This window comes from Papio anubis, chromosome 3, assembly GCF_008728515.1.
Source record: "Papio anubis isolate 15944 chromosome 3, Panubis1.0, whole genome shotgun sequence".
Taxonomy (NCBI): domain Eukaryota; kingdom Metazoa; phylum Chordata; class Mammalia; order Primates; family Cercopithecidae; genus Papio; species Papio anubis.
The window spans coordinates 162,175,888-162,192,320 of record NC_044978.1 but is presented as its reverse complement, the minus strand read 5'-3'; the positions used below and the strand labels follow the sequence as shown (position 1 = coordinate 162,192,320).

Below are 16,433 nucleotides of genomic sequence, written 5' to 3'. Positions count from 1 at the left end.
CTCCTAAAAAAAACCCCAATAAGCTTACCCTGTCTTAAGAAAGCTTTTAAAAGTAGTTATAACCTCTAGAAACTGCTCCATAAAAAAAATTACAATGCCAAAAATACTTCATTTGAACTATAAAATCTGTTACTTGTCATTCCCTATGAAGTGAACCAAAATCTTTCAGAAGTACTTTTGAAAGCCTATCCTCCATCCACTTCCTACTACACATACACACAGCACCAATATTGCATAACTTTCTTGCATCCCAATTTCCAATTTCTGTTCTCAACTCAACTGTGGCTTACCAAGAAAAATTCAATGCAATATGAATCAAGTCAGAATAATGATATTCCTCCTAAAGATGAGTAAAATCTCCCCCTTATTATCCTCAAGTCCTTGACATTATCTGCGTTTTAAAGTAACATAACATAATGAACTATGATTTTGCTTATGTAATTGTTAATTATACTATAATTACCAGTGATCAATAACATGGTATCACCAAACTACGATAATTTATTCAGTGAAGATTAAGGTTTAAGTCAAACATAAGGATAAGCTTATTTAAGTATTTTAAAGTTCAACTGCTATTAAATATTACATTGAATAAAAAGTTCTAATAAAATTAGATAAACCAAAGAATTAGAAAAAACTGACACAACTATTGAATGAAGACTGGATATTTTGATCAAATAAATTGCTTTAAGTTATGATAGCTCTGTTTTAAGAAACTATCTCAGAGATACACACTGAAATATTTATATATATAATTATTTGGTATTTAGGATTACTTCAAAATAACATGGGACAGGCAAAGGGTTTGGGGATATGAATTAAGATTGAAATAGTTAAAAATCGGTGATAAACACATGCAGTTTATTATTCCATTCAATTTCTGCGGCCGGGTGTGGTGGCTCACGCCTGTAATCCCAGCACTGTGGGAGGCTGAGGCGGGCGGATCACGAGGTCAGGAGTTCGAGACCAGCCTGGCCAACATAGTGAAACCCCATCCCTAATAAAAATACAAAAAGTTAGCCAGGTGTGGTGGCACACGCCTACGTCCCAGCTACCCAAGAGGCTGAGGCAGGAGAATTGCTTGAACCTGGGAGGCGGAGATTGCAGTGAGCCAAGATGGCGCCACTGCACTCCAGCCTGGGCAACAGACTGAGACTCCATCTCAAAAAAAAAAAAAAAAAAAAAAGAGACTGTTGTTTCATTTATTCCATTAACACTATATATCGCCCTGACAACAAAGACTCATATCACTGCCTACACAATGCTCCAAAATGGTTTTTAAAAACCTCAGGGAGAAGATTACATAGATATGATTTTTTATTTTTTTCTTTTTAAAGAAATGTGGTCTTGCTATGTTGCTCAGGTTCAAATGCAGTAGCTATCACAGGCATGATCGGAGTGCAATGTAGCCTTGAACTCTTGGCCTCAAGCAATCCTCCTACTTCAGCCTACCAAGTGGCTAGGAATAAACAGGCATATGCCACTGAGCCCCACTCAAACAAGTCACGTTTAAAAGGGCTTAAATGTCACATAAATACAGAATAAGCAGAAGCAACCAGAGGGAAATAAGACTTGAGAAAGAATCATTATCAGGTAGTATATATCTCAACTTATGCAGAATGCAAGTGTAAGGCAATAAAAAGTTGGCAGAGTTAAAACATTAGAAAGCTCAATATGGTAGTCAATCATCTGCACCACAGCTACAGAGGAACGAGGTCCTAGAGGCAGCTCTAAGAGTGTATTACAGAACAAAAGACTCCTCTTTAGCTTATAACAGATGCATGGTAATAACTGCATAATTAACATTAAAAGTCCCCTCTCCCCTAAATAAATCATATCCCATCCTATACATTCTTCTTTCTAAAAGTAGTTATCTTTTACTAAGACACGCCACTTTCCTTTTCTTTCACAATTAAGTCATACGCCATTGTGTCTACTAAAATCACACATTTTACAGTATCAGTAACATTTCACCTAAAATGCAGAACCAAGTAACTAAAATGTGACCTTTGAACTTCAATTTCTACCAAATAGCTATATATTACCAATAATCTATAATTAAAATAAGGTCATGTGGTAAGTCTAAGAAGGCCTACTTTGGACAATTCTAAATTTGGATGACATAAGCCTGCACTAGCAAAGTCTTCTACCTAATGGCAGAAAATGGCAAGCAGAGAAACAAAAGTATCTTTAAAGATATAGTACTTACTTAAGAATGGTTTTCGCACTACTGCAGTCTTCAAATCGAATGGAGTAACCAACTTCCTGGCCCAACATCACATCCATTTCATCAGCAACTCTCTGAGCCACACTCATTGCAGCCACTCTCCTGGGTTGGGTACAGGCAACTCCTCTCTTGGGTCCTGGTAATGATCGCATGTACTCCACACACCACTGCGGAATCTATCAAATAATTTCACATTTAAATTAATTCTATTCTGCCTGCATATCAAGCATATGTAACATAAAACACTTTATCTCATTCCAATGATTTAAAAACAAATTCAATTAGGCAAATGACAAAGATTTGTGACTCAAAACTTGTAACAACACAAGCTCTCTAAACCAAGGAACAGTCATGTATAATACTGATATGACACATACCCCTGAGCTGGGTATACACAGTCAGAGATGCACTCAACAGGGTGAACTATCCCATCATGAAGTATTTCCCTATGCAATTTTAAAAACTCCAACTTACTACAAATTCTACTTTATAACGTTTCTAAGAAAGTGTAACTTTTAAATTCTTATATAATTTGAGTTGCAAAATCAAGTAGAAATCATATCCCCTTGTAACTCTGAAGTTGTACTTGTATTTAATTCAATTCAAATTTGGTTGATAAGCCAGCAGAACCTAACTCTTAGCACCCCACTCTTTGGTAATCCGATCCTTTTCCCCTCAGGAGCAGTATGCACAATGGCAGCACCTTAGGTACCATCTTAAAGTCAATTTTAAGAACTGCCAGTCTCAAATTTAACAGGACCTAGAGCAGTACCACTTCGTTAAGGGTGGCCAAAGGGGCGGGGGACCCCCAAGCACAAGTTAAGTTGGGTGCCTTGATGGCAGTACATTTCCCCCCAGTTCCATTATCAACATAAGCTAATGGATTCCCCAGTTTTACAAGTCACTTAACTGGAAAAGAATCATGGGGAAAATGTAAGTGCTCACCACATTAAATGGAAATCCACTGCTGGAAGAGCATAATTGTTTTACATCAAAGCTTCCAGAAGCCTATCAGACTCTAATGCTACAGGAAACATGGAGTTTTCTGCACAGTATCAGTACAGTAAAACTGATGAAGAATATTGGTAGCTGCACTATTATTACGTTTTAGTTAGGTTGCTTCTGCAATTTGGGGGTAACCTGTCACTGACAAGTATCTGAAAGGGAGGGTTAATTATGCTGATTCTCTAAAAACATCACATATATCTTTAAAACACTTTAAATGAACAAAAATAACTAAAGAAGTGGTATCTATCGGGTTCTGTAAATCCACAGACCTACATATATCCTCAATTCGGCAACCCTTTCACAAGGGCAAAATGTACTTTCAAAGATCTAGAAAGTGAAAATTCAAAAACCACTCACTGGTGAACTAAAGATATTTAAAATTAATTCAAAATTCTCAAGGCAAGAATGTTCAGATCTTTTGTTTTTTTGTTTTTTGAGATGCAGTCTTACTCTTGTTGCCCAGGCTGGAGTGCTGTGGCACAATCTTGGCTCACTGCAACCACCGCCTCCCAGGTTCAAGCGATTCTCCTGTCTCAGCCTCCCAAGTAGCTGCGACTACAGGCACATGCCACCACGCCTGGCTAATTTTTTGTATTTTAAGTAGAGATGGGGTTTCACTATATTGGGCAGGCTGGTCTCGAACTCCTGACCTCAGATGATGCACCCGCCTCGGCCTTCCAAAGTGCTGGGATTATAGGCATGAGCCACCATGCCTGGCCAAGAATTTTCAGATTTTTTAATTCACTCCGCTAAAATCAACAGCTTATCTCCACTTGAAAAACAAGACCAACAAGTTAACTAGCAGCTCTCAGGACCCCTGTACACTCACTCTGAAAATGACCAAGGATGCCAAACTACTAATAAATTTACTGTGTTAAGAAATTAAAACCGAAAAATTGCTAAAATATTTATTAATTGCTAACAATAAAACCTCATTCTGTTTTAATACAAAATAACACTTTCTATAAAAATGACTACTTTGCAAACAAAAAAAACTGAGCTAGAAGAGTGCATTTCCTTATATTTTTACAAATTCTAGGACCCCTGAAATCATTTCAAGGACTTTTAAGAACTCCCAGGCAATAGCTGGAGAACCAGTCAGTTAATGCATCTGTTCACATTTCTAAGGAACATAGCATTAAGAAGAGAAGGAGGTCCTGAAATATGTAGGTTACTGGTGTATTCAAGCCAGGGATCAGTTCTCTTTTTTTTAAGATGGAGTCTCACTCTGTTGCCCAGGCTGGAATGCAGGGGCGCAATCTGGGCTTACTGCAACCTCCACCTCCAGGGTTCAAGTGATTCTCCTGCCTCAGCCTCCCAAATAGCTGGGATTACAGGTGTGCGCCACCACGCCCAGCTAATTTTTGTATTTTTAGTAGAGACAAGGTCTCACCATATTGGCCAGGCTGGTCTCAAATCCCTGACCTCAGGTGATCCAAACTGCCCGCCTCAGCCTTCCAAACTGCCAGGATTACAGGCATGGGCCACCACACCCAGCCAGGACTAAGTTATTTTAAAGCCATTCCTCCTTTTCAGCTTCTTCTCTTCCTCCACTTGAGGTCATCTTACAAACTGATCCTCGGTGTTCTAGTCTTCTTGTTTTACACAATATCCTGTGAAGTTTTATATGTTCTAACTTCTAGTATTACCTGTAATTCATCAATGCCAATCCTAACTCTAGCTTCCATCTTAGAGCTAATGGTCATTTCCACTTAGTTAGTATCTCAAATTCACACGTTCAAAAGCAAAACCATTTCTCACCTTCCTCCAAAATACTTGTTAATTCCTAATATCCTGACTCCAATCCATTCTTTATTTTCTATTCCCATGGCCCTACGCAGAATAAAAACTTTTGTTATGACCTCTTACATGGTCTATCATCAGTATGTTCACTAGACAGGACATTTTTTTTAAAAAAAATCCTCATCATTCCTCTTCAGTTCAAGAGCTCTGATGGCTTCCAATCTATATAAGATATATTAAGGCTCAACTGACAGCTGTAGTCTCACCTGCCCCACCTCCACCTTCCCAAACCCTCTGTATTCTGGCCAGAGTATATCTGCATTCCCTTAGCTCAACATGTGTCCTTGCTCACACTGTCCCTTTGGCTGACCTAGCTTCAATTCCTTACTCATGTGCAGTTATGTGTCTACTAAGCAGCAATGTGAAACGTCTTTACTGTAGGTCTGTCAAAAGTTAAAGTCATGGTCCGGTGCAGTGGCTCAGGCCTGTAATCCCAGCACATGGGAGGCCGAGACAGGCCAATCACTTGAGGTCAGGATTTAGAGAACAGCCTGGCCAACATGGTGAAACGCTGTTTCTATTAAAAATACAAAAACAATTAGCCAGGCATGGTGGCGCACACTTGTAGTCCCAGCTACTCAGGAGGCTGAGGCAGGAGAATCACTTGAACCCAGGAGGAAGAGGTTGCAGGAAGCCAAGATTACATCACTGCACTTTAGCTTGGGTAACAGAGCGACACTTTGTCTCAAAATAATAAAAAAAAAAAGTTAAAGTCATTACTTTAGATTTTGTTTAGAGAATTTTTCTGACAAGAACAAATCACTAAAAAAAAGACTGGTTTTAATGGTTTGAGTCAAAGTTTAATAAGAGTATGCTAGGAAACATATGAATAGAAATTCACTCCTTAAACTGTTTGGTTTCCCTTCAAATCCCCCTGATGTGCTGCAATCCTAAGTATTCAAGTATCTTTACCCCTCTAAAAGTCAAATATTAATCCAAATAATCACAAACCTCATCTTGAGTTGACCTGACCTCCTTCTACACTAACCATTAATAAACTCATCTCTGAAATGAGGCTACCTATATCAGACCACAGAATAGCAGTATGAAATATAACTTTAGATATAAAGACAAAGGTACAAAGTTTTAAACGTTGAGCTCACCAAAATCCACAACCCAACCCAGGACAATTCGCTAAACCTAAGTTTCTCATAAACCTAAACCTCATTTTGCTCATCTGTAAAGTGGTGATGAATATCTTCCCTGCAGGATTATAGAAAAATGTAAATAAGCTAATACATGTAAAGTATACAGTGTCTGGCTTTACCCAAATGTCAATTAAATAGTAAGTTCAGAGTTACAGTCTTCCATGTAATTTGAAAATTCTTTACATTTCCGTAAGGTGATTTTTGAACACCCTAACATCAATTCTAAGTTTTCTTTCATTAAAAAAGAAAAATTGGGAAGGCTAAGGCAGGAGGATTGCTTGAGCTCAGGAGTTCAAAACCTCAACTCTACAAAAATTTTATTTAAAACTTAGCCAGGCACTGGTGGCATATGCCTGTGATCTCAGCTACTTGGGAAGCTGAGGCAGGAGGATCCCTTCAGCCCAGGAGGTTGAGGCTGCATTCATACCACTGCACTCCAGCATGGGTGAAAGAGACTCTGTCTCAACAACAAAAGAAAAGAAAAGAAAAAGAAAAAGAAAAAGAAAAAGAAAAAGAAAAAGAAAAGAAAAGAAAAGAAAAGAAAAGAAAAGAAAAGAAAAGAAAAGAAAAGAAAAATGGTACAAAGGCTCAGTCTGTAATAAAAGCTTCCTATTTTTGTTGCTACAAAATGTCTATGCACATGTAACTTTAGAAAAAGATAAATTGTGTATGCAGTATGTTCAATCTCTGCATGGTAAGGCAGGTAATTATTAAATTAGCTTTAATACTTTTTTGATTTTTTCAAATTTTCTACAATGATCAGGGACCACTACTTTTGAAACCGAAAGAAATTTTTAATTAATGGTTCAGGCTTAAATGTATAAAGAGTTACTTCTCACCCACAGCAAGAAAATGCAAATTAAAAAGTACACTAGAATGCAATTTTTCATCTATTGGATTTGTAAAACTTCAAGTTCAATGATACGTTTTAATAGTTTCCCACATATGTTCTCATACATGCTCATGGAAAGGTAAATTAATACACTCCCTCTGGAAGGCTATCCAGCTTTCTGTACCACAATTACAAATGATCTTCTGACCCAGCAATTTCTGATTCCTACAGAAACACTTGCCCATGCAAAACCACCATGGGAAACAGCCTAAATGTCTATCAACAGGGGTCTAGTTAATAATAGCCCATCCGTGTTTAAAAAATATCCTAGATACATTACAAATAAGACACTAGTAACAGTGTTTAGTTCTATGGGGGGGATGACTAGATGGACAAAAGTCACGAGTATAGACTTTATATCCTTTTAGCACTTCATTTTTTCGAAAAATAGATATTTGCATGGCTCAAGATACTATATTAAATACAAACGACAAAAATCTACCCCAGTGGTTGATTTCTCCACCCAAGCACCAGAAAATAAACTGTGTGTCCCTAAATCTGTACTGTCCTAGAGTCAAAATGGGTGGGAGAGCATCACTCTGCCATACTTAAGGTAACAAAATTTGAAAAGCAAGCACCACTATTTTCCCCTAGACTCAGGGGAGAGAGGTACTCTCCATAGGATTTCCACTCTGAAATTCAGAGTGCCAATTAAACATCAAAGCAGCTATTCTTCAAGATGTTCCATAGGACAGACAAGGGAAATGACCACCAGAATCAAATATGCAACATTTGCTAAACTTAAACATAAATGAAGTATGTACCATGGTATACAGTAACTCACCTGTGTTGTTTTACCAGACCCAGTCTCACCAACCAGTACAAAGGACTGATGTCTAACCAGAATATCTGTAAACCTATCCTTGTATTCCCAAACAGGGAGCTGAAGCCGTTTCTTTAGAATATCATAGTATCGAGGAGTATGGGGTAAGTTGGTGAACGGATTAATGCACTGTGGAAGTGACGTGTGACCTGCATGTCCGGCGTGCGCTGAATGAGCAGAATGTGTCGAATGCGTTGAATGCGCTGAGTGGGTTGAATGAGCTGAATGGGAAGCTTTTAAAGGTGGTAATCCAGCACTGATAAGCATAGCATTCGTTGAAGCTCGCAACTCCTTCTCCTTTTCTTTCTCCCTCTCCCGCTCTCTATCTCCTCTATCGCGTTCTCGGTCTCGATCTTTAGACCGATCTTCACGATCCCGGTCTCGATCTCGATCCTTCCTAAAAACAAAAATTTAGAATTCAGATTCTGAATTTTAAGCAGAATGTTCATGTTAGTGTTATAATCACAAAGAGAGTAAATGTCCAACATTCAAGTGAGTAAAAAATCCAATGGATTATGTAACTATCAGAAATAATAAAAAATACCCTACAATTAAGGGCTTCTCATTCTCCACCACAAACATCTTTCCCTTCCTTGCTGATGCCTCACCTTCCTTAACTTTCAACGTAAGGTTACAAGAACTCAGTCTGCTGCAAGTAAAACCCCTCCTACTTAGACAACAGAAATCAGATACTGAGAGTAGGATGAAGAAAGGATAGGTCCAAATTGAGCAAAAGAAGATGGCATCTCAATCTTTCTCAAATTCTCCTTCAATTTGTGAAGAGGTATTTTTTGCACTAAAAGTATATTCAGAAGTTAGCACAAACACTGTTACTGGACATAAAGACAACTCTACCTCACATTACTACAGTCAACAGTGGTGGGTTTTGCTCAATACTTTTATAATCCACATTTAATAAATTGTTTTAATATTCCTTTCTTTGCCATAGGACAATGTTTGGTTGTAATGCAAAGTGAAAAGAGCATAGTACAATGTTATACATATCAATATCTCAACTAATACAAATATGAATTACAGGACTGCAGAATTTGTTTTTTTAGTTATACTTTCCAGCACTTTCCCAATTTTGTTCAGTAAATGTATACTGTTTTGTAAGAAAAACTGAAATTAAAACACTTTCATTCCTTCTTCCTTGTTTACTCTTGCATGTTAACCTTAACAGCAATAGTAAAAAACTGAAAGCACTCTATAAATCTATGTACCTTGGTCTACCATAAAATGAAACATAGTCAAATTAAAAATAAGCTTCAATGAACACTATTAAGTTGTTTAACATGTTAAAATTATGCAGGTAGCCACTCTATTAAACTTGGGTCAATTTTAAGTAGTCAATTCTGGTATCTACTTCCAGTTATTAGAGATTGACCTTAATAAGTCATTTTAAAAGTATCTATGCTAAGAACTTCACAAACAGAAGGGCTGCATGTTGCTCATATGCGTTGTGGCTGAAAGCAGCCTCTGGGAGACTGGTGGTGGAAATAAAATAATCTATGCTTATTCATTCTACTAGTCCAGTTTACTACAGACCAACTACTCCAGCAGAGAAACTTGCCTCAAGATGCTTAAACCCAGACTTGAAATAATCAGGCATGATGGAGCTATGACACAAGCCCCTAAACATATCATTGTTCCTTACCCACAACACACAAAAGTACAAATTCCATGTGCTCCAAGTACAGTTGTGTGCCATGTACAAATTTACTCAAAGAGAAGAAAAGCCAGATATATGCATATGTAAACATGAAAAGTGATTTTCCCCTCTTCTATCCCAATGTTCACCTACAAAACTCACAGAGCATACAAGCCAGAACTGTATGAAGCCTCTCATGTCACCTGGCATAAACAGAAAGAAAATCAATGGGAAAGAAAAGTCAACGGATAACTTAAAAAACATAAAATGAAGTCTCACAATTCAATACTTGAGAGTCTGGGCCTACCTTCCGAAATATGCCATCAACCATCTTTGCTTCTCCTGTTTCTGGCCTAAGGTGACTGTTAATTAAATAAGTGTTTACATTGCTCCAAAATGCCAATGAGGTGCAGTTTACAATAAGAGTACACAGAAATGTACCCAGCAAAGTGAGAAGCACTGTACTCACATATGGTTCAAATACTAGACATCTTAAAGATCATGGAACATACAGCTAGAAAAGAACTCTTAAAGCACATCTGGTCTATACAAAAAGGATTCATGTTTCTAGTATTCACTCAATCATGGGGGAAGGAGGAGATCACAAAAAATAATTGAAACAATTTTCTTTTTTTGAGATAAGATCTCGCTCATCACCCAGGTTGGAGTGCAGTGGCTCACTGGATCATGGCTCTCCGCAATCTCAAACTTCCGGGTTCAAGTGGTCCTCTTACCCGAGCCTCCCGAGCAACTGGGACTACAGACAGGCATGCACCACCATGCCTGGCTAATTTTTTATTTTTGTAGAGATGTTGCCCAGGATGGTTCTGAACTCCTGGGATCAAGCAATCTTTTGCTTCAGCCTCCCAAAGTGCTGGGATTACAGATGTGAGCTACCATGCCCAGCCTAGAAATTTAATGATTTCTATATTAATCACTAAAGTATAGAAATTTAATGATTTCTATACTTCTAGCATAGTACTAGGCAATTAAGACATGGACCTAACCTTTCAAGAGTTACAAAATTTGGGGGAAGAGCAGTGACAAAGTAAATCATGTATTACATATTGCCTTAGTTTGTTAAAGTAATACCTATACTAACAAAGATTTTTTCAGGGGCCCACTTCATCAGAAGCTTCATTACCAAAACATAGGATGTACAAAATACATTCTAAAGATAAAAAGGTTAGCTGCTGATCAAGCAGTGGGGACAGCTGTGGTATTAAAAGGAATGCTGGAATCACAGTTGTAAGACACCACCTCAATTTACTGACCTGCAAAATGATAAGCATTTTCAGATACTTTTAGTCTCAGATTAAAGTAAGAAAACAGGGAGGATGCAGGAGGCAAATTCAGCCACCTAGAAATGTTGCTTATGGCTCAAACTACCTACCTTCAACGAGAGAGGTAGGATACAAATGAAAAGTCAGTAAAGGGTGGAAATCAAACCCTCCACTTCATAAATATTTATCAACTATTGTGCAATGTTTTTTTAAACAGATATTTTTTATGATAAAGGAGTTTTGTTCTTAAAAGTTTACTAGTTGAGGTATAAGGGTTTTTAAAAACTGGTATCAAGTCAGTGTTTCAGACACAGCCACAACACTAGCAGGGAGAGAGGTGATATGACACAGTTGTTTAACATACTGTTCTATACTGTGTCTCAGTTCAATCCTGGCTCAAGACTTAAGGCAACTATAGGATCACAGTTATTTCTTCCCTCATCTATAAGATGTGGCTATTAATATGTCTTGTAGAGTATCAAAAGGATTAAATGAGTTAATGTATGTGATGTGCTTAAAGTGTTGTCTGGCACACTGCAAATGCCCAACATTGGTGGTGGTGGTGGTTGTTATTATTATTATTTTGAGATAGAATCTTGCTCTGTTACCAGGCTGGAGTGCAGTGGTGCAATCTCAGCTCACTGCAACCTCTGCCTCCCTGTTTCAAGCGATGCTCCTGCCTGTCTCTGGAGTAGCTGGAACTACAGGTACGTGCCACCACACCCCACTCATTTTTGTATTTTTAGTAGAGGCGGGGTTTCACCATGTTGGCCAGGATGGTTTCAATCTCTTGACCTCATGATCTGACTGCCTCGGCCTCCCAAAGTGCTGGGATTACAGGCGTGAGCCACCATGCCCAGCCAATATTGGCTATTATTAAAGATCTTTTTAAAGTTCTAATATCATGTTATAATCCCACATGGAAGGCAAGACCTGGTGATTCACGCATGTAATCCCAGTGCTTTGGGAGGCCAAAGTGAGAGGATCACTGGAGGCCAAAAGTTTGAGACCAGCCTGTGCAATATATTGAGACCCCATCTCTACAAAAAACTTTAAAATTAGCCAGGTGTGGTGGCATAGCTGTAGTCCCAGCTACCTGGGAGGCTGAGGTGGGAAGATCACTTGAGCCCAGGAGTTTGAGACTGCAGCGAGTCATGATCACACCAGAGCACTCCAGCCTGGGAAACAGAGGAAGACCCTATATCTAAAAAATGAAAGAACAAAAATTCTACATGGAATAACAACAGGCACTGAAGTACTGCTAACGAAGATGTAAACTGGTCATCAAAATCATGATATTTTAAATAAATATCATGTTTATCATGTTTAAATAAACATTGCTTTTTTTTTTTTTTTTTTTTTAAAAAAAGAATCTCACTCTGTTACCCAGGCTGGAGTGCAGTGGCACAATCTTGACTCACTGCAACCTCTCCCTCCCAGGTTCAAGCAATTCTCCTGCCTCACCCTCCAAAGTAGCTAGGATTACAGGGGTGCGCCACCACGCCCAGTTAATTTTTCTATTTTTAGTAGAGACAAAAATACGTTTTACCATGCTGGCCGGGCTGGTCTTGAAATCCTGACCTCAGGTGATCCATTCACCTAGGCCTCCCAAAGTGCTGGGATTACAGGCGCTTAGCCACCGCACCTGGCAATAAGCATTGCTTTTTATCTGTCAATCTTATTTCCAGAAACTTCTCAAGGATGTGTGCAAATATGTATGTATAAGGATGTTCATCATACTTCTCATTTATAAAATAGCAACAAGTGGAAAACTTCCTAAACATCAATGAATAGAATATTGGTTAAGTAAGTGATGTCATACCTTTACAACTAGAGTACTATGGCAGCCAATTTTTTTTATGTTTTATTTTTTTTTGAGACGGAGTCTCGCTCTGTTGTCCAGGCTGGAAGACAGTGGCGCAATCTTGGCTCACTGCAAGCTCCGCCTCACGGGTTCACGCCATTCTCCCGCCTCAGCCTCCCAAGTAGCTGGGACTACAAGCATCCACCACCACACCCGGCTAATTTTTTGTATTTTTAGTAGAGTCAGGGTTTCACCGTGTTAGCCAGAATGGTCTTGATCTCCTGAACTCGTGATCCACCTGCCCTGGCTTCCCAAAGTGCTGGGATTACAGGCGTGAGCCACCATGCCCGGCCTATGGCAGCCAATTTAAAAGCATAATATATACCTACAGTTAATGACATTTCTGAGTGGGAAAAAAAATCAAAGTACAAAATGACACGTGTTGATCCCACTGATATCAAATTTTATAGCTCATATTTTTAAGTCAATACGCAGAGATCTTAAATAATGTTCACTAAAACATGTTCTCCAAAGACGGAGATGAATATTTTAGGGAATGCCTTTTTTAAACCTTTGAGTATAAACATTTCCTATGTTCCCGTGGTAAGTTCATTTAACCTCATCTACCATACAGGATTGTAGTGAAAATGAGTGTGCTCTACAAATGTTATCACAGTATTAACATATTAGCATTACTTTCCCATAAGTAACAGGAAAAAGTCTTATCAGGTGGTAATATCAAAAACCAACATCAAAATGAAAAACGTCCCTAACATGGAAAACTTTTTTCCATACTTCAGCAGTAAGTTGTCTCTTGGTAATAACTGTATAGTGAAGACTCTGTGGGTTGACAAAAAGAAGAAATGAGGCCAGAATACGCAACAGAAACCTATAATAACTTCACCTGATTTCAAAGTTAAAATATGTCAAGAATAAAATAAAGACTTATATAGTTGGGAACATTAATGTAAGTGAAATCTCCCACTGAATTACCTTCTCTTCTCAGTATTGAAGACATCCTATCTGGCAGTGGAGTTTGTAAGACTGACAAGCTTATGCTCTCAGATAAAACCACTTGCTGACTATCAGGGTAAAAAAAAAAATCTGCACGATTGCATGGCAGTCAACAAGTGACTTAAAATTATGGAGTATGAAAAAAAATCCTGATGCTGATAAACACTGTAAGTCCACTGTTAAATAAAGCCAGTTCTATGATAAATGGCACTCAAATGACATAGAAATTAGCATTAAAACTTCCCTCTACAATTTCTTATAACTTGAGCATTATTCCAAAGATGAACTCTCCTTTATCCACAGGCAAATTCTAAATAATATACAAGGGAATCATAAAGCTACCGTTAGACCCCGAAAGTCGACATGTTTACTAAGGGTATCTGTTTTTGCAAGAGATAGTAAACAATTGCACATACATATGGTGGGACCACTAATCCCAAGGGAAGCATTTTAAATGGTGCACATATGCACAAATACAAATGAATTCATTCATTCCCTCCCAGAATATTTTGTTCCAATCTGACCTCCTGTTAGAGACATCAGTTCCAGATGACAGCAATTTATTTTTGCTTCAGAGAAATCAAGAACTAAGTGTTCCCTACTTTACCAACCCATTATAAATGTCATTAAAATAGGCTGTAATGAGTCTTAACTACAGTACTGAACTGTGTGCTGCTGAGTGAAAATGATAAAGGCAGGGTTCCAGATCCTGCTGTAAACTTGCCCAAGCCACCTTAACTGTTCTCCATTTCTCATTCCTTGAGTGGAGCTGTATAGTCTTTTTTAAGTTGCTCCCAGCTCTGAGAGTCTGTGACATACAGCTCAGAGGCATTTAACGTTTTGTGGGGGGTAATGGTGGGGGACAGTGATAGCCTAAAGAGAGTCTGTCTTACAGTGTCATTGTCTTTTTGCAATGCCTAATATCGCCAACTAAACAACTCACAAAACTGTGACATGCTTTTGCTTTGTATTGAATAATTCAACATATGGGAAGGTCTCAGAAAGTACATCCTATCCTGGCTTATACTCTACAATGACACTAAACATATCCCTAGAAATCAATTTCAATGAAGAACTTCAGCTGAAAATTTCAAAAAAGCTAGACAAGGGGACTTGACAGAGTGATTCCGTATCACAAGTACACAATAAAATGATAAAATTATGCAAAGTATTTGGATATTCGGGCTTTTGTGGGTTTTGCCTGAATTATCCAAATAGGTCTTTGTACTTCAGCAATGAAAACACACACGGGAAAGAAACAGATTTTCATAAAACTGCTTAAGTTAACTGTTAAATTCCTCTGTATCTTTAAGGAAAGGAATCTGGAACACCATGAGTTTGTAAGTATTTCAACTCTCAACCTCCACATGCGCGGTGTTTCGCCATAAATACTAAAAACACGTTTTGAACATGATCCCTGTATTTCAAAAGCTACTTATGAAGAAAAGTGGGGCATGCACAGAAAATAAAGGATGAAAAAAAAAAAAAGAATGCCTTCTAATCCCTCCCCATGGGATGATGTTCGGTAACTAGTTTTAACCAAAGCAGGAAATAGAGGAGATGGCGGGAGCGTAGGCAGAGGGCGGAAGTTTGCTAGTATCTACTTTGAAGTGTTTGAATGGACCGAGGCACGCTCTCTCCCGCCAAACTATAAACTCAGTCGCCCCAAAACACCAGCCTTCCAACCCACCAGGTATTTTACTCCACCCTTTCCTTTCTCCCGGCAAGTCCTCTACTCCCACTTCCCCAGAGAACTCCCCATTTGCTGGCTTCTCTCAACTCCCGCCACCCCCACCCCAGCCTACATTACGATCCACGCGCTGCTCTCACTTTCCGCCCTCCGCCTTTCCCGTCTGGAGTGCCTGGCCGCGCCCCCACTCAGGCCCTCCCCATGGCCCCTCTGCCTGGGAAGTGCCTGGTGCCCTTGGAAGCGAATACTCCCGCCGCGCCCTCCCCCACTCTCTCCCCCGGATCCAGGCCTTCCTCGGGAACCGAGGCCACGAGGTCCGCGGTTCACTCCCGCCCCACGCCCTCGAAAGTGACTCCTGCTCGGTTCGGCCTGGGGGAGGAGGCGCCTTCATGGCCACTGCAGGCCTCTCCACCCTCCGGACTGGGTTGGGCACCGGCCCCGCCGCACGCAACTCCCCGCGCCCTTGCCGGGCCGAACGGGCGCCGCACTTCTCCGACCCGCCGCTGGTGAACCCAGCCCAGAAGGAAACAAAGGCTCGGGCTCCAGGACCCGCTCGGCCAGGCCAGTACCAGCCCACTCCCTGCCAGGACCCCAACAAAGCCCGAGCTGCTGCCTCGCGCCCCCGGCCTGGCTTACCCATCGGTCCCCGCACGCTTCTTGCCAGAGGGGTAATCCTCCCCTAGGTCCAACCGGTGCCGCTTGGACATCCTCGCACTCTTCGAACGGGCGGTTATTAAGGAAGAAAGCTAGCTGCTGTATGGGCACAGTGGAGGACAGCCACTTAACTCTGGAGGACCCCCACCCCTCCCGCTACTACAGCCCACACGGTGCGGCCGGAACCAGGAGCTAAAATGGCGGCGGCGACGAGGGCTGGGCCTGCGCGCCCGCGCGCGCTTCCGCAGCGTGCGAGTGTGCGTGTGAGCGAGGTGCGCGCGCACGCCGCCCAAAGGCGGGAACTCCTGTCCCGCCCGCTGCCTCATTGGTCCGACCTTTCTTGGGTCTCCTCCCTCTTCCCGTAGCTTTCCCCTCCTAGGAGCGGCTGTTAGGAAAAGCCTGAAGGCCTTCACTTTCCATTTCAGTCTATCCTTGC

At 40.2% G+C, this 16,433-nt stretch overlaps 1 protein-coding gene across 1 annotated transcript in view; it reads right to left on the bottom strand.

The window, feature by feature from the left end:
- Window positions 1–16,211, bottom strand: part of DHX15 (DEAH-box helicase 15) — a 57,449-nt gene extending 41,238 nt beyond the window's left edge. Inside the window, exons 1-3 of the mRNA XM_021938333.2 lie at window positions 15,980–16,211; window positions 7,863–8,298; window positions 2,210–2,403 (exon numbers count right to left, since the gene is read on the bottom strand). Of these exons, the coding sequence (XP_021794025.1) occupies window positions 2,210–2,403; window positions 7,863–8,298; window positions 15,980–16,050 (701 nt within the window). The 5' untranslated portion in view covers window positions 16,051–16,211. The remainder of the gene's footprint in view (window positions 1–2,209; window positions 2,404–7,862; window positions 8,299–15,979) is intronic.
- Between the last annotated feature and the right edge of the window lie 222 nt (window positions 16,212–16,433).